The sequence below is a fragment of the Nerophis lumbriciformis genome, linkage group LG24 (assembly GCF_033978685.3).
Source record: "Nerophis lumbriciformis linkage group LG24, RoL_Nlum_v2.1, whole genome shotgun sequence".
In the NCBI taxonomy this organism is placed as follows: Eukaryota; Metazoa; Chordata; class Actinopteri; order Syngnathiformes; family Syngnathidae; genus Nerophis; species Nerophis lumbriciformis.
In genome coordinates this window covers 33537501-33564386 of record NC_084571.2, presented here as the reverse complement: position 1 = coordinate 33564386, position 26886 = coordinate 33537501, and the positions used below count along the sequence as shown (strand labels likewise).

The 26886-nt window shown below is 41.2% G+C and overlaps 1 protein-coding gene across 4 annotated transcripts in view; it reads right to left on the bottom strand.

Annotated features, from left to right (window-relative positions):
- axin1 (axin 1) overlaps window positions 1-25870 on the bottom strand; it is a 73615-nt gene extending 47745 nt beyond the window's left edge. For 3 of the 4 annotated variants that reach the window (XM_061982011.2, XM_061982014.2, XM_061982013.2), the window contains exons 1-2: window positions 9299-9454; window positions 2340-3287 (exon numbers count right to left, since the gene is read on the bottom strand). In XM_061982011.2, coding sequence (XP_061837995.2) covers window positions 2340-3202 — 863 coding nt within the window. In that variant the 5' untranslated portion in view covers window positions 3203-3287; window positions 9299-9454. Of the gene's footprint in view, window positions 1-2339; window positions 3288-9298; window positions 9455-16958; window positions 17135-25739 lie in introns of those variants that run through there. The other variant, XM_061982012.2, reaches the window with a different exon arrangement.
- Between the last annotated feature and the right edge of the window lie 1016 nt (window positions 25871-26886).

Here is a 26886-nt window from a genome sequence, read left to right as displayed (position 1 = left end):
TATGTATGTTATGTTGCAGCTATTTAAAATAGTTTTGACAATTTGTTCTGGCCCGAAATAAATTGGCCCTTTGAAACATATCTTTGTCTTTGTGTGTTGTATGCAGTGTTGGGTTAGTTACTGAAAACCAGTTACTAGTTACTTTATTTCAAAACTAACTTAGTTACTAACTCAGTTACTTACACCAAAAAGTAATGCGTTACTTTAAAAAGTAACTATTTACCTACTTCTTTTTCTTTTTTTTTTAAGGCTCCCATTAATGCCCTTTTAGCCTATATTTCAGTACTGTTATTGCACTGGAGAATAATATAATCTGTTGATAAACTTGACATGCATTTGCATCACTGAACTCTGCTAATATCCGCTCAGCATGCTTGGAGCCGTAAATGACTAAATAACAGTGCTAGCTAGTAGGGATGTCCCGATCAGATATTTGGATCGGATCGGCCGCCGATATTTGCAAAAAAATGCGTATCGGCAAGGCATGGGAAAATGCCGATCCAGATCCAGTTTTAAAAAAACTCCAGTCCGTGTTTTCCAACGCACCGATTTAAATAATACATTCCACTTTTCTGCTCCTCCGTAATTTCCGTTCCGCATTTTCCAGCACACCTTCAACACATCCACAGGTCTGTGGATTCTCACGCAGTTGCTTTTAGCTGCTGGCATTACACGACCGGCTCTTCTCACTCTTTCCTGTGTCTCCCTCTTACAGACAGCGAGCGCACCTTCTTACACACGTCACATACTGTCACGTCACATACGTATACACCCTCTCCCAGCAGAGAGCGAGGTAGCAGCATGGCTAACGTTAGCTGTGATGCTAGCGCAACCGCTAAGGCGCGCGCCTGCTCAAGCGTCCTCTGCGCACGGCAAATCTATGCCACGCACAAAATCAAATAAAAAAATAAGCGCATAACAATTTTCGACACACGGACACGACAGAGAAAACAGTTTTCGTCATCATTGTTCAAATATTGTAACGTCTGTCGAGACGCTTATCTCCATTCGGTGCCACACGTCCACACCATCAAAATGCCGAGGCAAAAATGTCCAGATCAACACCGTATGAAAAAATTAATGATTTTTTTAGTTGTGATTTCCTTCTCTGCATGAAAGTTTAAAAGTAGCATATATTAATGCAGTATGAAGAAGAATGTTTTAATGTAGACATGCAAGCCTTGAAAGAAAATGTTGAAAATCAAGACTACATTTCCTGCAAATGGATGCATTTCTACCCTATATTTTAACTTTAGATTTATTCTCATAAACTCTTTTGGCTGTCTTTTTGACACTTACATCCGGCGCCCCCCTCCACACCCTGGATTATAAATAATGTAAATAATTCAATGTGATTATCTTGTGTGATGACTGTATTATGATGATAGTATATATCTGATAGTATATATCTGTATCATGAATCAATTTAAGTGGACCCCGACTTAAACAAGTTGAAAAACTTATTCGGGTGTTACCATTTAGTGGTCAATTGTATGGAATATGTACTTCACTGTGCAACCTACTAATAAAAGTATCAATCAATCAATCAAAACACATAGAATCATCATACTGCTGTGATTATATGCATCAAGTGTTCATTCAAGGCTAAGGCAAAATATCGAGATATACTGTATATCGTGTATCGCAATATGGCCTTAAAATATCGCAATATTAAAAAAAGGCCATATCGCCCAGCCCTAGTTCAATGATGCCATTTCTGTTTGTCATGTATAATTTTGTCTATTTTGTGTTTATCCTTGAATAAACAGGTGAGTTTCTTGTTACCAACCATTGTGTATTATTCAAACTCCCCTAATTCAGCTGGCTAGTTGTTATCAAGAGTACTAAAACCCTTTTCAACATGATTCTCACAACTAAGTAGGCTAAATAACTTTAAACTTTAATACATGCTCGGATAGGCCAGTATCGGTCAGTATCGGTATCGGTCAGTATCGGATCGGAAGTGCAAAAACAATATCGGTATCGGATCGGAAGTGCAAAAACCTGGATCGGGACATCCCTAGTAGCACGTACCTACTTTTGTCAATGGAAAAGTGTCTCCAACTCCACAATTCCCAAACTATCAGTAGCAAACTCAATCCGAAGTACTAGCACAAGAAACCAGAAGGCTGTCTCTCACATACAAGTGAAAGCTCCCCTGCAGCCTTCTCATCACCTCATTCTAAGTACTTAGGATTCTTCACGCAGCATCTTCCCCCCTATCTCCTGCTGTACACATTTCATCTCAATTTTTGGGCAGCTCTTGAGGTGGAGAGGCGGTTTATTTCTATTTCAGCAGTTTTGGAGAGAAAACAAATGGTGTAGCTGCAAGGAGTTACCTGTACTCATCCTGGAATCTGTTGGCAGTGCGTTGTTGTGGCGTTTCCATGAGCAGTCTCTGCGCGAGCCTGCTGCTGGGAGTAGGGTCACAATCAGGCATCTCCTCAGGGTCTTGGTCGCATCTCCATTCCTCGTGCTCATTTAACGTCGGCAAATAACCCACCAGACTTTTTCCACTGCCGGAAGTTGGACTTTGATCGGCGTACAATTTGGGACTCTCACCTTGTGTCTGCGTGCTTTCTAAATATATGTCGGATTTAAGGAATAAAGGGTAGGTGTTTTCCTCCATCATGGTCTGGATCTCGGTCTGAGCCTGGTCAAACATGGCGGAATCGATGTGCTGCTTCATCACACAGTCTTTGATGAAGGACTTGGTCGCTGGTTTGATCTGCCTGGAAACAATGCCGTTGTTGTCCAGGATGTATTTCTTATAGATGGCTTTGGCCAGTTTTAAACGCTTGTCGTCATTGCCCTTGCTGGCTTCGAGCTTGCGGAAACCGCTGCAAGCAAACCAGAAGTCCAACAGGTCGACGCATGCCTCCTGTTTGACAAACGTCCTAAACAGATGGATGCCATCCTGGTCATCCAGGAGGGAGTGAAGGGATTCCGCCCATCTCACGTAAGGCGGAGTCGGGGAGGCGCTGCCCTCCGGCTCGTAGCCCAAGTCCAGGTCGGGTCGCCGAGGGGTAGCAACCGACGCCTCACATTTAAGGTTCTTGGATGGAAAGGCAGGGTGGTGGTACTGGCGGCCGCCGGTGAGTACCAGTTCGCCTTCTTCCCCAGGTACTGGAGGTCTGGGAGCATCCTCATTGAAGCTGCCACCCAGGTCCACCAAGAAGGCCCTTTGGTCGCTCACGGTCATAGTCCAAGCACCCAAGTAGCACGCCCGTATCAAACCCACACACTGCACTGATTAGATCCAGACTTGAGCCACAGCAAAACCACTCCTGCAAAGGAGGACACAAAAAATGAGGTCAGGCATGAGACTCATCTTCACAAAGTTACAATGTTCCAGCAGCCAGGACACCGTGTCATAAGCATGCATTCACTGGTTTTATTATAATTCTGCACAGTGAGCGGTTTCATGAAGGACTCAAGTGGCCGGTTTCTAGCAAAAAATTTACATTATAGCAGATTCAGCATAAATCTGGAGGAATGCATCATGTACTGAATGCTTAAATTGTAAACCAACATAATATGTGGAGTATTTCAAAATTAAATATTGGACAACATGTGAATCAGGTGCAAATTTTAAGTTCCCGTCTGACCGGGAAGTGTTTTGCTTGTAGTAAAAATGACCTTTGAGCCAGTATGTAAGTGTTTCCCGATGAAAGACCAAATTACGGTTTTCAGAAATAATTAAGAAGCCAAAATATGTACGCTGTTGACTGAAGAAATGTCTTGTGTTGTATTCCACTTCCTCAACTGGAGGTTAATGTCTTGTTTATGGATAAATATTTTCATTTGTTTTAACATCGCTAAGTGTTGGAGGGGGCGTGGCCTGCAGGCCTGCCGCGGAACGTGGTGTGCAAGGACCGGCCTCGAAGACAGCGACAGGTGAGTGGATGGCCCAGGTGGGCCTTGTTATCTAATCACCCTGTCGCCTGTATTAGCAGCAGCCGGTACGAGACACATGGTTGGAGCTGGAGTGGGAGCCAGAGTGAGAAAAGCGAGACACAGACCCAGAGAAAACATTTGCTAGACAGCAAAACACGTTCACGACGTTATGGAAATAAAACAGTGTTGTAACCCTGACTCTCCTGGCAGTGTTTGGTGGTCCGAAGGGGCTGTTTGCAACTTCCATCCATCCATTTTCTACCGCTTGTCCCTTTAGGGGTTACGGGGAGTGCTGGAGCCGATCTCAGCTGCATTTGGGCGGAAGGCGAGGTACACCCTGGACAAGTCGCCACCTCATCACAGGGCCAACCCAGATGCATTCACACTCACATTCACACTCACATTCACACTTTTGCAACTTGCTCCCAGTCACATTTTTTAAACTAAAAAATATAACAAAAACACCATTGGCTCGCTTATTTAATTGCAGTTATTTTATTGTTATGACAGCAAACGCTAACTATCCAAATATCCGTATGTAGTCACGTCATTACGTCCTAGTAGCCGTATGAGGGCTGGGTATATTGCTTAAGATTAGAGATGTCCAATAATATCGGACTGCCGATATTATTGGCCGATAAATTTATTAAAATTTATGACTTTTTGTGTACACGGACGTAGGGAGAAGTACAGAGCGCCAATAAACCTTAAAAGCACTGCCTTTGCGTGCCGGCCAAATCACATAATATCTACGGCTTTTCACACACACACAAGTGAATGCAAGGCCTACTTTCTCAACAGCCATACAGGTCACACTGAGGGTGGCCGTATAAACAACTTTAACACTGTTACAAATATGCGCCACACTGTGCACCCACACCAAACAAGAATGACAAACTCATTTCGGGAGAACGTCCGCACCGTAACACAACATAAACACAACAGAACAAATACCCAGAACCCCTTGCAGCACTAACTCTTCCGGGACGCTACAATATACACCCCCCGCTACCTCCTACCCCCCCCCCAGCCCTCAACCTCCTCATGCTCTCTCAAGGAGAGCATGTCCCAAATTCCAAGCTGCTGTTTTGAGGCACTTTGTGACTTCAATAATAAATATGGCAGTGCCATGTTGGCATTTTTTTCCATAACTTGAGTTGATTCATTTTGGAAAACCTTGTTACCGTATTTTTCGGACTATAAGTCGCTCCGGAGTATAAGTCGCACCCGCCGAAAATGCATAATAAAGAAGGGAAAAAACATATACAGTATAAGTCGCAAGAGAGACACTTTATAGAAGAGAAGGTTTCCGTATTTTAGATTAGACCATTTTAGCTGCGCTAGTGAACGCTTCTGTACTGGATTGGTCTCACGTTTATTTTCAAAGCTTTGAAAATAAATCACAAAATACCCATTCTGTCTGGTGGTCAAATTGAACTCAGCTTATGTGTCATCAAAAGAACTTGGGAGCGACCAGCAACTTAAATTCCCTGGGAGGAACATCTGGTCCAAACGCAACAAGCGCTTTTCAGAGTACCGTATTTTTCGGAGTATAAGTCGCACCGGCCGAAAATGCATAATAAAGAAGGAAAAAAGCATATATAAGTCGCACTGGAGTATAAGTCGCATTTTTGGGGGAAATTTATTTGATAAAACCCAACACCAAGAATAGACATTTGAAAGGAAATTTAAAATAAATAAAGAATAGTGAACAACAGGCTGAATAAGTGTACGTTATATGAGGCATGAATAACCAACTGAGAAGGTGCCTGGTATGTTAACGTAACATATTATGGTAAGAGTCATTCAAATAACTATAACATATAGAACATGCTATACATTTACCAAACAATCTGTCACTCCTAATCGCTAAATCCCATGAAATCTTATACGTCTAGTCTCTTACGTGAACGAGCTAAATAATATTATTTGATATTTTACGTTAATGTGTTAATAATTTCACACATAAGTCGCTCCTGAGTATAAGTCGCACCCCCGGCCAAACTATGAAAAAAAATGTGACTTATAGTCCGAAAAATACGGTACATTGTTTAATGCATCCAGCGGGGCATCACAACAAAATTAGGCATAATAATGTGTTAAGTCGGTATCGGTCGATATCGGAATCGATAATTAAGAGTTGGACAATATCGGAATATCGGCAAAAAAGCCATTATCGGACATCTCTACTCTCTACCTCTAACAACCAAAAAGCTGTGAAAACTATGATGCTGTGCTCCAAATTTAAATTATTTTTCGGAACTTGTGTGAGCCTATGGCTGTACATTTCGTTACATATATATATTTTGCAATGTATTTTTAGTTAATTATTGAGTTTACGACCCCCTGGCGCTGTTTTGTACTGTTGCTGTACCGTATTTTTCGTACTATAAGTCACAGTTTTTTTCATAGTTTGGCCGGGGGTGCGACTTATACTCAGCAGCGACTTATGTGTGAAATTATTAACACATTAGCGTAAAATATCAAACAATATTATTTAGCTCATTCACGTAAGAGACGAGACGTATAAGATTTCATGGGATTTAGCGATTAGGAGTGACAGATTGTTTGGTAAACGTATAGCATGTTCTAGATGTTATAGTTATTTGAATGACTCTTACCATAATATGTTACGTTAACATACCAGTTGGTTATTTATGCCTCATATAACGTACACTTATTCAGCCTGTTGTTCACTATTCTTTATTTATTTTAAATTGCCTTTCAAATGTCTATTCTTGGTGTTGGGTTTTATCAAATAAATTTCCCCCAAAAATGTGACTTATACTCTAGTGCGACTTATATATGTTTTTTTCCTTCTTTATTATGCATTTTCGGCCGGTGCGACTTATACTCCGAAAAATAAGGTACATTGTTTAATGCATCCAGCGGGGCATCACAACAAAATTAGGCATAATAATGTGTTAAGTCCACGACTGTATATATCGGTATCGGTTGATATCGGAATCGGTAATTAAGAGTTGGACAATATCGGAATATCGGCAAACAAGCCATTATCGGACATCTCTACTCTCTACCTCTAACAACCAAAAAGCCGTGAAAACTATGATGCTGTGCTCCAAATTTAAATTATTTACGGAACTTGTGTGAGCCTATGGCTTTACATTTCGTTACATATATATATATACAAACCCCGTTTCCATATGAGTTGGGAAATTGTGTTAGATGTAAATATAAACAGAATACAATTATTTGCAAATCATTTTCAACCCATATTCAGATGAATATGCGACAAAGACAACATATTTGATGTTCAAACTGATACATTTTTTTTTTTTGCAAATAATCATTAACTTTAGAATTTGATGCCAGCAACACGTGACAAAGAAGTTGGGAAAGGTGGCAATAAATACTGATAAAGTTGAGGAATGCTCATCAAACACTTATTTGGAACATCCCACAGGTGTGCAGGCTAATTGAGAACAGGTGGGTGCCATGATTGGGTATAAAAGTAGATTCCGTGAAATGCTCAGTCATTCACAAACAAGGATGGGGCGAGGGTCACCACTTTGTCAACAAATGCGTGAGCAAATTGTTGAACAGTTTAAGAAAAACCTTTCTCAACCAGCTATTGCAAGGAATTTAGGGATTTCACCATCTACGGTCCGTAATATCATCAAAGGGTTCAGAGAATCTGGAGAAATCACTGCACGTAAGCAGCTAAGCCCGTGACCTTCGATCCCTCAGGCTGTACTGCATCAACAAGCGACATCAGTGTGTAAAGGATATCACCACATGGGCTCAGGAACACTTCAGAAACCCACTGTCAGTAACTACAGTTGGTCGCTACATCTGTAAGTGCAAGTTAAAACTCTCCTGTGCAAGGCGAAATCCGTTGATCAACAACACCCGGAAACGCCGTCGGCTTCGCTGGGCCTGAGCTCATCTAAGATGGACTGATACAAAGTGGAAAAGTGTTCTGTGGTCCGACGAGTCCACATTTCAAATTGTTTTTGGAAACTGTGGACGTCGTGTCCTCCGGACCAAAGAGGAAAAGAACCATCCGGATTGTTATAGGCGCAAAGTTAAAAAGCCAGCATATGTGATGGTATGGGGGTGTATTAGTGCCCAAGACATGGGTAACTTACACATCTGTGAAGGCACCATTAATGCTGAAAGGTACATACAGCTTTTGGAGCAACATATGTTGCCATCCAAGCAACGTTACCATGGACGCCCCTGCTTATTTCAGCAAGACAATGCCAAGCCACGTCGTGGAGAAGAAGGAGCTGAGCCGCAAGGCAAAGCTCTCAATTTACCGGTCGATCGACGTTCCCATCCTCACCTATGGTCATGAGCTTTGGGTCATGACCGAAAGGACAAGATCACGGGTACACGCGGCCAAAATGAGTTTCCTCCGCCGGGTGGCGGGGCTCTCCCTTAGAGATAGGGTGAGAAGCTCTGCCATCCGGGGGGAGCTCAAAGTAAAGCCGCTGCTCCTCCACATCGAGAGGAGGTGGTTCGGGCATCTGGTCAGGATGCCACCCGAACGCCTCCCTAGGGAGGTGTTTAGGGCACGTCCGACCGGTAGGAGGAAGACCCAGGACACGTTGGGAAGACTATGTCTCCCGGCTGGCCTGGGAACGCCTCGGGATCCCCCCGGGAAGAGCTGGACGAAGTGGCTGGGGAGAGGGAAGTCTGGGCTTCCCTGCTTAGGCTGCTGCCCCCGCGACCCGACCTCGGATAAGCGGAGGAAAATGGATGGAATCGATACTGAATCGCACAACGTGAGAACCGCGATTCGAATTCGAATCGATTTTCTTCCCCACACCCCTACTGTTTAGTACTATTTTTGTACTGTTTATGTACTTTTTTATTATTATTATTATTTATTGATTGTATGTAAATGTTGCATATTATAAATAAAGGTTTATAAAAAAATTAAAAAAAAAAGCGTACCCGTGGGGGAGGGGAGCCATAAACAAACTCCGCGTATACACACACACACACACACACACACACACACACACACACACACACACACACACACACACACACACACACACACACACACACACACACACACACACACACACACACACACACACACACACACACACACACACGTGTATATATACACTAGTGCACAACTTTGTGCTGCTGTCCCCTCGCCGCCTCCGCCATAAAGTAGTCCGCGCCACCACAAGACAACCAAGCACACTTCCGCTATCTTTAAAAGGAGCTCATCCCACGCAAGAGATTCCCTGCACGTTCCCCGTTCGGCATCCCAGCAGCGAAACGACGGCAGACATGTTAAAATATCCACATACGTATAAATCTATACATAATCCCGCCCTCTTCTTCCTGACTACCGCAATCTCCGCTCGGCTGTCAGCGAGATTTCACACACCAAAAAAAAAAGTGGCAACAAATACTTCACCTTCTCGGCCCCACGGAGAGCAACAGCGGGCGTCCGGACCGCGACCATCCGCCCCGGACGGTGTCATAGTTGTGCTGGGGGTGGAATGGCGAGAGTTTTAAAGGTAACAAAGAGAGAGACAGTCGGCGGCTGTCTCCCTTCTCTCTCCTGCGTGTCTGTGGGAACATGGAGCACGGCGCCCCTAGCGGTCACTACGCGCATTACAGCCACTGCATGTTTTTTATTTCCCATCCACCTTGAATGAATATAAAGTGGAATTTGCTGGAGGATATTCATCTTTAAAGCTAAAGTGGACACCCCCCGGTTCCTTGAATTTGCTTAAGATGACGGAAGACTAAGATGTGTTCCATGTTTATCTAAATATAAACAATTGCAGTCCTGTAAGGTTTACATTTGGTTTTCTAGTTTATAGGATAACTGCACCTTTTTTTCTTTCTTTTCCCTTTTGCACATCATATTTTTCTGTGCATTCTAAATATTGAAAAACTGATACTATGCTGGTAATAGGATTCATCCTCTCTGCCTATAAATCCCTCTTAAAAAACATTCAAAAACTGCCAACAACGCTCCATTTACATGCTGTGACCTGCATGTATTTATATCTGTATATGTAAGAATATATATATATATACAGTGTATACATATATATGTATATATATATATATATATATATATATATATATATATATATATATATATATATATATATATATATATATATATATATATATATATATATGTGTATACATATATATGTCTATATATGTATGTGTGTTTATATATATATACAGTATATACATAATATTATAATATCATAATATATATGCATTACATATATATATACACATACATACATACATATATATGTATACATATATATGTATGTATATATGTGTATATATGTACATATGTATGTATGTATATATGTGTATATATATAATATATACGTATATACAGTGTATACATATATTTGTATATATTTGTGTGTGTGTATATATATATATATATATATATATATATATACTTAATATTAGAATATCATAATATATTTGCATTACATATATATACACATATATACATACATATATATACATATATCTGCATACATATATACATATATATGTATGTATATATGTGTATACCGTATTTTTTGGACTATAAGTCGCAGTTTTTTTCATAGTTTGGTCGGGCTCTAGTGCGAGTTATATATGTTTTTTTCCTTCTTTATTATGCATTTTCGGCAGGTGCGACTTATACTCCGGTGCGACTTATACTCCGAAAAATACGGTATATGTACATATGTATGTATGTATGTATATACAGTATGTGTATATATATAATATATATATACATATATACAGTGTATACATATATATGTATATATGTGTGTATACATATATATGTATGTGTATATATGTATGTGTATTTATATATATACATAATATAATATCATAATATATATATATTACATATATATATATACACATATATACATATATATGTATACATATACATATATATATATATATATGTATACATATATACATATACATACATATGTGTGTATATGTATGTATATATGTAGGTATGTGTATATATGTACATATGTATGTATGTATATATGTGTGTATATATGTATGTATATATGCGTATAAAGTTTAAGTTTATTTTGAACATGTATAACGTTTCAATATAATACATCAAATTTTGTAGATATTAAAAAAAAAATTTTTTTTTAAATCATTACAACATGTCCGAAAAGGAGTAGGCAAAAGCAAAGCTTATTTAATTCTACCCGTTTTCTACTTCACAGCAATTACTCACACATGTTCCCTTCCTGTTCTCAATTTGTACACAATTTACATCAAATCACTCTAAATGCAACAGTTCTCTTCATTAATTAAAGAAATGATATAATCTTTTCAATAAATTCAAGAAATTTATCGCAATTCTTCTTCTTTGTACTGTGTGAACACTTGTAGTTTGAACAGTTTCTTAAACTTCGTATTAATACATATTTTGACTTCTTTGCTTAATCTATTACATAATTTGATTCCACATACACGTACACTCAAGGTTTTAAATGTTGTACATGCATACAAATGGTTTAAAGTGCATTTCACCTCACCTAGTTATTTCACACATATTTATATGTTTGAAATATAAGATAGAATGGAATATATGTATATACATACATATATATACATGTTTATGTATACATATGTATGTATATATATATATATATATATATATATATATATATATATATATATATATATATATATATATATACATACATATATATACATATATATGTGTATGTACATACAATACATATATAAATATAAACACATACATATATGTGTATATACATATACATATACAGTACATATATATGCATGTATATATGTATGTATGCGTGTATATATATGTGTGGGTATGTATGTATATATGTATGCATGTAATATATATGTGTGTATGTATATATGTATGTACAGTATGTAATATGTATATGTGTGTGTATGTATATATGTATGTATGTAATACATATGTGTGTATATATATGACATCTTTAGGGTCAAATGTGGGAGTATTTTATGGATTCATAATGTGAGACACTCGGGCCAGGAAATACTGTAGTAAACATTTTCAAGATAAAAACTTGTCTAAATTGTGAGGGAAATCTTTAAGGTGTAGTTTTTATGTGGTAAAAAGTTGTATCGATGCGTGAATAAGGTTGAAATAAAAAATAAAAAATGGTCGGAAAAAAGTTATGCCACTATAAAATGAAGTCATAATTGTAAAAAAGTGCAGTTTGTGTCAACTCAATAGCGTTTATTTTTCCCATTTAAAGCATGCAGAGCCATGAATTAATTACTCATTTAAAATGTTAGAAGATAATACATTTTATTTTTATGGAAGACTGACATCTTTACGGTCAAATGTGTAAGTATTTCATGGAATTGATGGATATATACATATATATATATACATACACAGATACAGTATATACATACACATTATATATACATATAAAATGTATTTGTATTTATATATGTGTGTATGTATATATGTATGTATGTATGTGTGTATATATATATGTATATATGTGGGTATATGTATATATGTACGTATGTAATATATGTGTGTGTGTATGTATATATGTATATATGTATGTATGTATATGTGTGGGTATGTATGTATATATGTATGTATGCGTGTATATATATATGTGTGGGTATGTATGTATTTGTATTTATATATGTGTGTATGTATATATGTATGTATGTATATATGTATGTTTGTGTGTATATATGCATGTGGGTATATGTATATATGTATGTATGTAATATATATGTGTGTGTATTTTTATATGTATATATGTATGTATGTATATGTGTGGGTATGTATGTATATATGTACGTATGCGTGTATATACTGTATATGTGTGGGTATGTATGTATATATGTATGTATGCGTTCATATATATATGTGTGGGTATGTATGTATATATGTATGTATGTGTGTATATATATGTGTGGGTATGTATGTATATATGTATGTATGCGTGTATATATATGTGTGGGTATGTATGTATATATGTATGTATGTAATATATGTGTGTATGTATATATGTATGTATAATATGTAATATTTATGTGTGTGTGTGTGTGTGTGTGTGTGTGTGTGTGTGTGTGTGTGTGTGTGTGTGTGTGTGTGTGTGTGTGTGTGTGTGTGTGTGTGTGTATGTATATATGTATGTATGTAATATATGTGTGTGTGTATATATATGACATATTTAGGGTCCAATGTGTGAGTATTTTATGGATTCATAATGCTAGACTAAAATGTATATTTTAAGAGAAAATACTGTAGTAAACATTTTGAAGATAAAAACTTTATGAAATCAAATGTCTAAATTGTGAGGGAAATCTTAAAGGTGTAGTTTTTATGTGGAAAAAAGTTGTATCGATGTGTGAATAAGGTTAAAATAATTTTAAAAAATGGTCGGGAAAAAGTTATGCCACTATAAAATGAAGTTATAATTGTAAAAAAAAAAGTCAGTTTGCTCCACTATCAAGAAGTGAAGTGTCATTTGCTCACATTGCAAAAGATAATCAGTGTAGCAATGCAAGTCCAACAATACCTTCCTGTTACATTTCTCATGAAGCATAAATGCTATCAAAAGATGAATATATAGTAAGTCCATTGAATCAAGAATTATTAGTTCAACTGAAGACAGTACACAATCTAAACCATCTTGAATCAAGATGAAACATCAGTTTCCTCTGTTCTCCTGCACTAAGCCCACTGAACACTTTTTAATTATGTCATCACTTGTTGACTTCCAAGTACAAACGACAGAATAAAGCAGAAACGTTGCCAAGAAGGCCGTTTCAGATCCGCTCTCATACCTGGCAGCTACTGAGCGAGTGCTCGCACACTTTTTTTTTTCCTGAGCCGTGGATATATGCTGGAAGAGCTTGACAAGGGCAGAAAAATCAACGTTGTGGGGAAAAAACGCGCAGGAATGTGCTTCATTCACACCGTTTCATCGTTTTTCAAACACTGTGAACAGGGCTTATTCAATTTAATAGCAACAATGTTAAAGGTTACAGATAGAGATGTCCGATAATATCAGACTGCCGATATTATCGGCCGATAAATGCTTTAAAATGTAATATCGTAAATTATCGGTATCGGTTTCAAAAAGTAAAATGTATGACTTTTTAAAACGCCGCTGTGTACACGGACGTAGGGAGAAGTACAGAGCGCCAATAAACCTTAAAGGCACTGCCTTTGCGTGCCGGCCCAGTCATATAATATCTACGGCTTTTCACACACACAAGTGAATGCAATACATACTTGGTCAACAGCCATACAGGTCACACTGAGGGTGGCCGTATAAACAACTTTAACACTGTTACACATATGCGCCACACTGTGAACCCACACCAAACAAGAATGACAAACACATTTCGGGAGAACATCCGCACCGTAACACAACATAAACACAACAGAACAAATACCCAGAACCCCTTGCAGCACTAACTCTTCCGGGACGCTACAATATACACCCCCCGCTATCCCCCCCACCCCCCCTCCTCAACCCCGCCCTCCCAACCTCGCCCACCTCAACCTCCTCATGCTCTCTCAGACTGCCGATATTATCGGCCGATAAATGCTTTAAAATGTAGTTACGGAAATTATCGGTATCGGTTTCAAAAAGTTAAATGTATTACTTTTTAAAATGCTGCTGTACTGAGTGGAACACGGACAAAGGGAGACGTACAGAGCGCCAATAAACCTTAAAGGCTCTGCCTAAACAACTTTAACATTGTTACAAATAAGCGCCACACTGTGAACCCACACCAAACACGAATGACAAACACATTTCGGGAGAACATCCGCACCGTAACACAACAGAACAAATACCCAGAACCCCTTGCAGCACTAACTCTTCCGGGACGCTACAATATACACCCCCCGCTACCCCTACCCCCTCCCCTCAACCCCGCCCACCTCAACCTCCTCATGCTCTTCATTTTTAATCATATTTATTTTTATATTGTTTTTATATTGGTTCTATATTTATTTATTTTTTGTTTTTATTCAGTCATTGGTGGAGCTAAGGATAATATTTGATTATTGTTTTTAATATTGTTTTTAATATTGTTGTGCAGCACTTTGGAATCATGTTTGTTGTTTAAATGTGCTATATAAATAAAGTGGATTGGATTGGATTGGATTGGATGCTCTCTCAGGGAGAGCATGTCCCAAATTCCAAGCTGCTGTTTTGAGGCATGTTAAAAAAAAATAATGCACTTTGTGACTTCAATAATAAATATGGCAGTGCCATGTTGGCATTTTTTTTTCCATAACTTGAGTTGATTTATTTTGGAAAACCTTGTTACATTGTTTAATGCATCCAGCGGGGCATCACAACAAAATTAGGCATAATAATGTGTTAATTCCACCACTGTATATATCGGTATCGGTTGATATCGGAATCGGAAATTAAGAGTTGGACAATATCGGAATATCGGATATCGGCAAAAAAGCCATTATCGGACATCTCTAGTTACAGACACTGAGCACGTTTCCACATCATATGTTGTTAATATTCAGTGTTTTATCGGCCATAGTTAATATTAAATAGTTAAATCCGACTGTGGAGGGAGATGTGGCCAGTGCTGCCTGCAGGAGCAAAGGTCACCGCCTCCGTCCATAGTGCTGAGGATAGAGCACCATCAGACGGGGGTGGGGGGGCGTGTTAGTGCTGACGGCGAGACACAGCCGGCAGGTGATTAGATTTCATAGGTGGTACGTGTTAATCTAATCACATGTTGTCTTTATCAGTAAGCGGCCGGGAGCAGGGGGAGAGAGAAAGGATACGGACGTGGCTGAAAAGTCGCGTCCTGCTGGAGAGAGGGGGTGTGACGTTCATATGTTGTCAATATTCAGTGTTTTATCGGTCATAGTTAATATTAAATAGTTAAATCCAACTGCGGAGGGAGATTTGGCCAGCGCTGCCTGCAGGAGCAAAGGTCACCGCCTCCGTCCATGGTGCTGAGGACAGAGCACCATCAGACGAGGGGGGGGGGGCGTGGCAGTGCTGGCAGCAAGACACAGCCGGCAGATGATTCGATTTCACAGGTGGTACGTGTTAATCTAATCATCTGTTGTCTTTAACACAGTAAGCGGCCGGGAGCAGGGGGAGAGAGAGGATACGGACGTGGCTGAAAAGTCGCGTCCTGCTGGAGAGGGGTGTTGTGACGTTCATATGTTGTTAATATTCAGTGTTTTATTGGTCATAGTTAATATTAAATAGTTAAATCCGACTGGGAGGGAGATGTGGCCAGCAAAGGTCACCGCCTCCGTCCATGGTGCTGAGGACAGAGCACCATCAGACGGGGGGCGTGGCAGTGCTGACGGCGAGACACAGCCGGCAGGTGATTAGATTTCACAGGTGGTACGTGTTAATCTAATCATCTGTTGTCTCTAACAGTAAGCGGCCGGGAGCAGGGGGAGAGAGAGGATACGGACGTGGCTGCTTGAGAGAAAACTTTTTTGTTAAAAACATATGATTATTAAAACCTTGTTAAAACCTGCACACTTGGCTCCTGTGCCGTGTCTGACAGTGGGACTGCGAGAACGCAACTTCCACACCAACATTCTTTATTTTCATGTACATTCTGGGTGTCTCATTCCGTTAAAAAATGTAAAATTACATTTTCTAAGGCGGTCTGTCATAACGTTTTTAGCATTCAATCAGACATTATTGTTAGGTTTTGTACTGGTGTTCCTAAAAATCAGATATACCGGCCCCCGGACACATTCATTTCTTTAATTTTGGCCCCCCTGAGTAAAAAATTATTGCCCAGGCCTGGACTAAAACTAAGTATTCATCTTAAAATGACATTTCTGGACAATTATGTGGTTCCAATGTGGTGGGAACAGTTTGAGCAAGATCTTTGTTCTGTTCCCAGTGGTCCATAAAGGCATGCTTGGATAAAAAGAGCCCATCCAACACCTGTGGGATGAACTAGAACTGAGGGTTGGTGAGCTATGTTCAGCATCAGTAAACAGGCAAAAAAAATTCCCCACGGACACAAATCCTCCCAGACTGCAGAAATATTAAATAACATGCATTATTTACCTCAGCTGTCAACAGCTGCCATCGGCATGCCCCTGCAGTTGTATATCCAATCAGCGAAGATTCCATTGCAACGTTATGAGACACTTCAGGTCACTGTCGATGTCAAATCCAGTTCACTCCCGTCAAACGGAAAGGTCCAGCAAAGGCGGAATGTCGCCCTAGTTGTTTGTCTTTCCCTGAGAAGAAAGCGGACAGATCAGTTATGTAGTTTGTGAGATAGACTTTAAGGATTATGCATTTATTGACATGGTAGCACTCATACAGTGTCGTTAACAATTGGAAAATGTGTAGTGGGCTATGTTGTAGTTGTCTACCGTCATGCTTTTCTAGTTTCTCCATCAGAATTAGCCAGAACACCATCTGCGGACATTCAATTTTAATTATCTTCACTGTTTCCTACAGCTCAACCAGGACAAAACAGAGGTTGGCCCTGAAGACCAGAGGGAGAAACTTGTATCAAAATTACAGGATTTTAAACCAATACAGTCTATAACAAATCTGACTTATATCCCACATATTAAAAATATTACAGAAATATATACATATATATATATATATATATATATATATATGCGCGGATAGGCAATTATTTCATCCGCAACCGCATCACAAAAGTCGTCAACCATCCGCCATTCACCCGCACTAACATTTAATCAAAACCGCACCCGCCCGCCATCCGCCACCCGCCCGTTGTTATATATCTAATATAGACGATGCAAGGCATTAGTGAGGTTATAAAGCTTTTGCCTGTTAAAGAAAGGAGACTGATCCAATGCAGCACAGACATTCAATGTGTGCCACGCTGTCACGGCCCAGACGCACACCAGTGCGCAATCATCTGGGAGCCGCGCTGAGCGCACCTCCAAGCGCGTGGAGGTGCGATGTCCCTCGCACCCGCGGCGGCTCCACCCGGGCTCGCGCCCGAGGCTTCAGCGCGCACCGCGGCGGCCATCCTACTCGTCGCGGCCTAGCCCTCGCGTCTCTCGCTGCCGGCGACGGCCGGGTATGGGCCCGATGCTCCAGCGCCATCCATTTTCAGGGCTAGTTGATTCGGCAGGTGGGTTGTTACACACTCCTTAGCGGGTTCCGACTTCCATGGCCACCGTCCTGCTGTCTATATCAACCAACACCTTTTCTGGGGTCTGATGAGCGTCGGCATCGGGCGCTGCGGTTCATCCCGCAGCGCCAGTTCTGCTTACCAAAAGTGGCCCACTCGGCTCACCAGGGTGAGCCCCACCCCTTTCGTGAGCGCACTGCGCGCGGAGTGACCCCTGTTACGTGCCCCCGGCAACGGGGGTGGCGGGCAGGTAAGCTGCGCGGGCGGAGCGCGCGGAGTGACCCCTGTTACGAGCCCCCGGCCACGGGGGAGGCGGGCAGGTAAGCTGCTTACCTGCTGCGCGTGACGCCGGCCGCGGCGAAGGCGGACGAGGCGGGGTGTCGGTGCGGTGGGCGCGGTGGTGACCCTGGACGTGCGTCGGGCCCTTCTCGCGGATCACCTCAGCTACGGCTACCGGTGGGGCCCTCTCGGGGGAAGGGGCCTCGGTCCCGGACCCCGGCGAGGCGTCCCTTCTCCGCTCCGTAAAAGTGTCCATCTCTTTTTTTTTCTTCTTCTGTTGTGGCATATGCTGCAGGTGCCTGCTCGTTTTTCGTATGTGGGTAACATCATTTAACTATGTATATATATTTCCGAATTGGTTTAACTGCCACCTGCCTGAATCTATTTAAAATCTATTTTTTACCGACCCGACCCGCGGATAAAATTTAATTTTTTTTTATTTCAACCGCCCGACCCGCGGATAATCCGCGGACTCCGCGGTTGTGTCCGCAAACCGCGCATCTCTAATATATATATATATATATATATATATATTTTTTTTTTTTAAGAACATAGCCAGAGTCTGCCTGTTTCTTGAAAAACCCTTTTAGGAAAAATCATGTACAATAGTACCTTAAGTTACAAGCTTAAATGGCTCCTGGTTTGAGAGCACGCAGCATGGACGAATAGAACAGACAAGTCATTGTTTTGTCTGCTCGCGGAAAACAAACATCCTAATCTACGATTTGACTCCCTCGAATGGCCTTGACGCTGTGAAAACAGGACCAGGCTGTTCTGAAAAACACCCCCGAGGACACCTCAATGATGGACGCTTTTGACCTCCCTCCCTCCTCAACGATACCTGGAGTCAAACTTTTGCAGATCGGCCTCAGTCTGTAAAAAACATTACATCATCACCATCATCCATTTTCTACCGCTTATTCCCTTTTGGGGTCGCGGAGGGCGCTGGAGCCTATCTCAGCTACAATCGGGCGGAAGGCGGTGTACACCCTGGACAAGTCGCCACCTCATCGCAGGGCCAACACAGATAGACAGACAACATTCACACTCACATTCACACACTTGGGCCAATTTAGTGTTGCCAATCAACCTATCCCCAGGTGCATGTCTTTGGAAGTGGGAGGAAGCCGGAGTACCCAGAGGGAACCCACGCAGTCACGGGGAGAACATGCAAACTCCACACAGAAAGATCCTGAGCCCGGGATTGAACCCAAGACTACTCAGGACCTTCGTATTGTGAGGCAGATGCACTAACCCCTCCCCCACCGTGCTGCCCTATATATATATATATATATATATATATATATATATATATATATATATATATATATATATATATATATATATATATATATATATATATATATTTAATTTTATTTTTAAATAAATAAATACGACCCCAAAACAAAAGGGATAAGCGGTAGAAAATGGATGGATGGATATATATTTCTTTATTTTATTTTATTTTTAAATAAATAAATACGACTCCAAAAGGGATAAGCGGTAGAAAATGGATGGATGGATATATATTTATTTTATTTTATTTTTTTATTTTTTTTAAGAACATAGCCAGAGTCTGCCTGTTTCTTGAAAAACCCTTTTAGGAAAAATCATGTACAATAGTACCTTAAGTTACAAGCTTAAATGGTTCCTGGTTTGAGAGCACGCAGCATGGACGAATAGAACAGACAAGTCATTGTTTTGTCTGCTCGCGGAAAACAAACATCCTAATCTACGATTTGACTCCCTCGAATGGCCTTGACGCTGTGAAAACAGGACCAGGCTGTTCTGAAAAACACCCCTGAGGACACCTCAATGATGGACGCTTTTGACCTCCCTCCCTCCTCAACGATACCTGGAGTCAAACTTTTGCAGATCGGCCTCAGTCTGTAAAAAACATTACATCATTACACCCAAGACAATTAGGCACACAAGCACACCCCCTCCCTCCCCCCCCCCCACACCTTCACCACCGCTTGTTTCCCCTCGGGGTGATAATCGGCTGGCAGCGCTTCACAGCAGCAGTCGACCTCCAGGGCCCCAACTCCCCACCCCTCTGTTGCGAGTTTGTCACGATTAAATGTAACGTGTTTATGTGTGCATTGCATGGAGGTTTTTTCCCACTCCGGACTCGGCCCCCTTAGGAGCCCAGTCTAGATTGTATTTTTTTACTCATCTTCTTTCCCAGCGTTTTACCTTTTTCCCATCTTTTACGGGGCGCCTTGTGGCGACCCATCAGCGTTCCTGTTCTGTAACCCTGTACACTGTTTGTTTGTCTGATCTTGTACGGTTTGTGCTGAAAACAAAGTTTCTTTGTACTTGTGCAATGACAATAAAGTCCTATCTGATCTTCTGTGATGTCGCTCTTGATTTCAAACACCTGTTTCTCAAATCAACGTCGCCTTCACACACATGTTCTTCCTTCCAATGATTGGAAAACATACTTATATATACAGTACAGGCCAACGGTTTGGACACACCTTCTCAATCAATGCGTTTTCTTTATTTTCATGACTATTTACATTGTAGATTGTCACTGAAGGCATCAAAACTATGAATGAACACATGTGGAGTTATGTACTTAACAAAAGAAAGGTGAAATAGCTGAAAACATGTTTTATATTCTAGTTTCTTCAGAAAAGCCATCCTTTGCTCTGATTACTGCTTTGCACACTCTTGGCATTCTCTCAATGAACTTGGGGACGGCGTGTCGCGGTTGGAAGAGTGGCCGTTCCAGCAACCTCAGGGTTCCTGGTTCGATCCCCACCTTCTACCAACCTCGTCAAGTCCGTTGTGTCCTTGAGCAAGACACTTCACCCTTGCTCCTGATGGGTCGTGGTTAGGGCCTTGCATGGCAGCTCCTGCCATGTGTGTGTGAATGGGTGAATGTGGAAATAGTGTCAACAGCCATACAGGTCACACTGAGTGTGGCCGTATAAACAAATTTAACACTGTTACAAACATTCGCCGCGCTGTGAACCCACACCAAACAAGAATGACAAACACATTTCGGGAGAACATCCGCACCGTAACACAACATAAACACAACAGAACTAATACCCAGAATCCCTTGTAGCCCTAACTCTTCCGCCCCCCCAATCTGCCGAATCCGGAGGTCTCAATGTTGGCAAGTATGCTTGAAGCTCATCGAGAGAATGCCAAGAGTGTGCAAAGCAGTAATCAGAGCAAAGGGTGGCTTATTTGAAAAAGCTAGAACATAACTCCACATGTGTTCATTCATAGTTTTGATGCCTTCAGTGACCATCTACAATGTTAATAGTCATGAAAATAAAGAAAACACATTGAATGAGGAAAAGGTGTGTCCAAACTTTTGGCCTGTACTGTATGTCTATCTCTAGCTATAAGCTAATGCTAGCGAGTAAGACCAGATGTTTTGGGCGGATCTTACGGGTTTCACTGTTGCGTTTGCTACACCACTTAATAGCGGGGATGTTTGTAACTCAAATTTTTGCTTGCAACTTAAAGCATAACAATTAGCCGAGAAACAACTTGCACTGAGCCTGGTCTATAAAATCCACTACACCTCCCTGATACCGAAGTACATGTCAAACTACTTCCATAACGTAAATGACCGCCATAACCACAACACCAGGGGGAGCTCCACTAACCACGTTAAACCCAGATTCCGATCCAACAAAGGTCTTAACTCATTCTCCTTCTATGCCACAACCATATGGAATGCACTCCCAACAGGTGTAAAAGAATGTGCATCTCTATCCTCCTTCAAAACCGCACTAAAAGAACACCTCCAGGCAACTTCAACCCTAGACTAACGCCCTCCCCCCCACCACATCCCACCTCCCCGGATTGTAAATAATCAAATGTATTTACTTGTTCTTATGCTTTCTGAGCTCACTATGTTCACTGCTCGCTGTACATATCCTACCAAGTCAGACCTACACTGTTTCAATGTCCATTTCTCGGATGATATAATTGTTGATGACTGAAGTGCTGATATCAACCAAACCCAACCCCCCCACCCCAACCCCCTCCACATCCTACCCCCCCGGATTGTAAATAATGTAAATAATTCAATTTATATACTGTGATGATTAACTTGTGTGATGACTGTATTATGCTGATAGTATATATCTGTACCATGAATTGATTAACGTGGACCCCGACTTAAACAAGTTGAAAAACTTATTGGGGTGTTACCATTTAGTGGTCAATTGTACGGAATATGTACTGTACTGTGCAATCTACTAATAAAAGTTTCAATCAATCAATCAAAAACACTCTTAAGGTGAGGTACCACTGTGTACAAAATGATACGTTTAGTTCAGTGGTTCTTAACCTGGGTTCGATCGAACCCTAGGGGTTCGGCAGAGCCTCCGCCGCGGAGGTCAAGACTAGCCTGACTCATCGTGTAAATAAAAACTTCTCCCTATCGGCGTATTATGGATACCCCCAAACAATGTTCCCTCTAATTTTCCATAAGTGTGAGCAAACGTAAAAACTCCTTGAGCATTCGGTGGAGCACATGTGGTCACACCTGCAGCACACCTGTCCCAAACCTGACTAAATGACAACAGTCATTTCCATGAGATTATTTTCTAATATAACTGTTTTGGCCCACTTACAATGACTATAACATATTGTTTTTCATGAGCTGTGTACTAGTATTATACGTCTGGGTGGGGGGGGGTCCTACTTTGGAAATAATGTGTACCCCTTTCAGTATCGCATTTAGTTTCCACTAAAACATTCACATGTTGCACAATGAGATGTAAACATGGGATTATATGTACATTCCTGTATCTTTCTGTTCATAAAATATATATCTATTAGTATTTCTTTAATATAATAACATCATTTTATGATTACTGTTCGGGTTCGGTGAATGCGCATATGAAACTTGGTGGGGTTCGGTACCTCCAACAAGGTTAGAGGGGAACATTATCACCAGACCTATGTAAGCGTCAATATATACCTTGTTGTTGCAGAAAAAAGACCATATTTTTTTTTAACCGATTTCCGAACTCTAAATGGGTGAATTTTGGCGAATGAAACGCCTTTCTATTATTCGCTCTCGGAGCGATGACGTCACATCGGGAAGCAATCCGCCATTTTCTCAAACACCGAGTCAAATCAGCTCTGTTATTTTCCGTTTTTTCGACTGTTTTCCGTACCTTGGAGACATCATGCCTCGTCGGTGTGTTGTCGGAGGGTGTAACAACACGAACAGGGACGGATTCAAGTTGCACCAGTGGCCCAAAGATGCGAAAGTGGCAAGAAATTGGACGTTTGTTCCGCACACTTTACCGACGAAAGCTATGCTACGACAGAGATGGCAAGAATGTGTGGATATCCTGCGACACTCAAAGCAGATGCATTTCCAACGATAAAGTCAAAGAAATCTGCCGCCAGACCCCCATTGAATCTGCCGGAGTGTGTGAGCAATTCAGGGACAAAGGACCTCGGTAGCACGGCAAGCAATGGCGGCAGTTTGTTCCCGCAGACGAGCGAGCTAAACCCCCTGGATGTCTTGGCCATACTTGCCAACCTTGAGACCTCCGATTTCGGGAGGTGGGGGGTGGAAGGTGGGGGCGGGGGCGTGGTGGGGGGTGGGGCGGGGGGCGTGGTTGGGGGCGTGGTTAAGATATATATATATATAAGAAATACTTGACTTTCAGTGAATTCTAGCTATATATATATATATATATATATATATATATATATATATATATATATATATATATATATATATATATATATATATATATATATATATATGTATATAAATAAAATAAATACTTGAATTTCAGTGTTCATTTACAAACTACAACTCACAAACACGTGAGTATGGTAAGTATGTATGGTCTTGGCTCACTCCGTCCATTATGCCACCGAAGATGAACAAGAGAATAATATCGACCCTAGCTTCCCTGGCCTGCTGACATCAACTCCAAAACTGAACAGATCAGCTTTCAGGAAAAGAGAGCGGATGAGGGTATGTCTACAGAATATATTAATTGATGAAAACTGGGCTGTCTGCACTCTCAAAGTGCATGTTGTTGCCAAATGTATTTCATATGCTGTAAACCTAGTTCATAGTTGTTAGTTTCCTTTAATGCCAAACAAACACATACCAATCGTTGGTTAGAAGGCGATCGCTGAATTCGTCCTCGCTTTCTCCCGTGTCGCTGGCTGTCGTGTCGTTTTCGTCGGTTTCGCTTGCATACGGTTCAAACCGATATGGCTCAATAGCTTCAGTTTCTTCTTCAATTTTGTTTTCGCTACCTGCCTCCACACTACAACCATCCGTTTCAATACATGCGTAATCTGTTGAATCGCTTAAGCCGCTGAAATCCGAGTCTGAATCCGAGTTAATGTCGCTATAGCTTGCTGTTCTATGCGCCATGTTTGTTTGTGTTGGCTTCACTATGTGACGTCACAGGAAAATGGACGGGTGTTTTAAAATCAGGCACTTTGAAGCTTTTTTTAAGGATATTGCGTGATGGGTAAAATTTTGAAAAAAACTTCGAAAAATAAAATAAGCCACTGGGAACTGATTTTTGATGGTTTTAACCATTCTGAAATTGTGATAATGTTCCCCTTTAAGAACCACTGGTTTAGTGGCTACCAGGAAAAAAGCAGCCAGACTATGTATATATGTCTCAGAATGAGACTTGTAGACTCCTCTAAATCGTGCTAATATTCGGTGTGTCACAGGCTTTGATGTCTCTCTGTGGCTCAGTGTTTGTTACCAGACAACTTCATGTTCCATCACATCGAGTCTTTGTTCCACGTGTCAGTGTGGATTTGGACGCCTCTGTGGCCTTGGATGAAAATAGGCTTATCTCCGCTCTAAACAAAAGCCTGCCAAGATGTTTAGTTTCGAGAAACGCTTGTATTCTGAAAAGCCCGCACAAAAGATGGACTCTTTCTTCAAAATACTCACAATAGGAACAATACGGTTTTGTTTTTTAAAGCTCATAGCCTACAATTTCAAAACTGGAATAGCTTTAAAAAAAAATGCTACTATTGGTTTCTACATTAATGTTGATTAAAACTATTTCTTATTGGTTTATTCCTTTGAAGAAACCTGTCAGAGGGTATATGGCGAAGTCCTGCTGATGTTCTTTGTCCAAGCTGCATGCATCATGACTAGCAAGTATCAGATTGGATTAGGTTGCTTGGGGAACCAGCAAATTCCGGACTTTGTCTTATTTAACTGGACGTTCTCAATGATATAGATATTGCCACGCATCTGTTTAAACAAAGGCCCGCTTGATGTGAGCTAAAGTGCATTGTCTTAAGAATGGAGTACTGCGTCTTTGATGGGGCCGCACATTCATCGGTCATATCAGATGATGCGCCGTGCTTTTTGATGAGCATCCAAACAACGGCACCGGCATGGCACCGACTCTAAAAGACAGACAATGGACCGACCAGACCCTCCCGCGGATCAGACGTCCTACCTGCTGCTCTCGCTTCCCGCAGCCTTCTGGGTTTCGACGCGGCCGGTCTCGGACCTCTCCCGCCACTGGACTGTACGGACCGCGAGGGATCCTTCGTGGTGTGCGGCCGAAAAAAATCGCCGCCATCTTTGATCAGCGCCGAGTCCATCTGTCAAGGGGGTCTTCTCTTTATAGCCCTCTCTTTCCCTGTTCCAGCTCTCTCGCTTTCTCTCTTGGTGGTAGCGGGGGGACGTCTGCGGCAGGTTGGGGTTTGGGGGCGGGGGGGGGGTGTTCTTATTTTCCAGCCGACTTCAAAACGCTTTATCGACAGTCTTGTGGGGCTGCCCAGCGGGGAGGCATCTTGAACATGCTGCATTGGCTGTTGTCCTGGTCCATACCGCACATCCGCTGACCACATATATTGTCCTCAAGAGTTTACAAAATGTACAAATCCCAATTTTTTCTCTCTCGGTTTACAAAATCTGCTTTAAGGCCCTGGGTTTTTCAAAAGCGTCAAACCGACTTATGTGTCTCTCATCCATTGATCATTCTTTGATTCTTCTAAGAATGGATTTTCTAATTGACAGCTGTCACAAAAAGCTCCGCAGCCCCTCAAAAGAGGAGGGAGTGATGATATGTTCTTTATTTGCCTCGCTTTAGCAGCTGCTTAGCCTTCAGCTGGATTTCACACCCACATGCCTGCTTATGGCCTAGGGTCATGTCACAATGACCAGTTTGAAATAGCTTAACCCTTGTGTAACTCAGCCAGAGTTTATGGGTCTGATGGACCCGTTGCATTTTGTGGCTTTTAATGCCTCACAATCAAACACTTTTATGTCAAAATACTGAACAGATGTTTACCTTTTCCCAATAAACATCTGGGATCAGGAGGAGGACAGAGTGTAGGTACACAGAACATCAGAGGGTCAAATGTGCGAGAAAATGAGAGCAGACAGTGTTGATACACAATGTTGCAACCTTGTGTGGGAACCGCAGGTGCAGAAACACAAAAGAAGAATCCCTGCGGGATGCAGAAACTGGCAAAGAAATTTTCCGTGCAACGTTCATATTGTTGTTACTCAGCCAGCGTTTGTGGGTCTGATGGACCCGTTGCATTTTGTGGCTTTTAATGCCTCATAATCAAACACTTTTATGTTAAAATACTGAC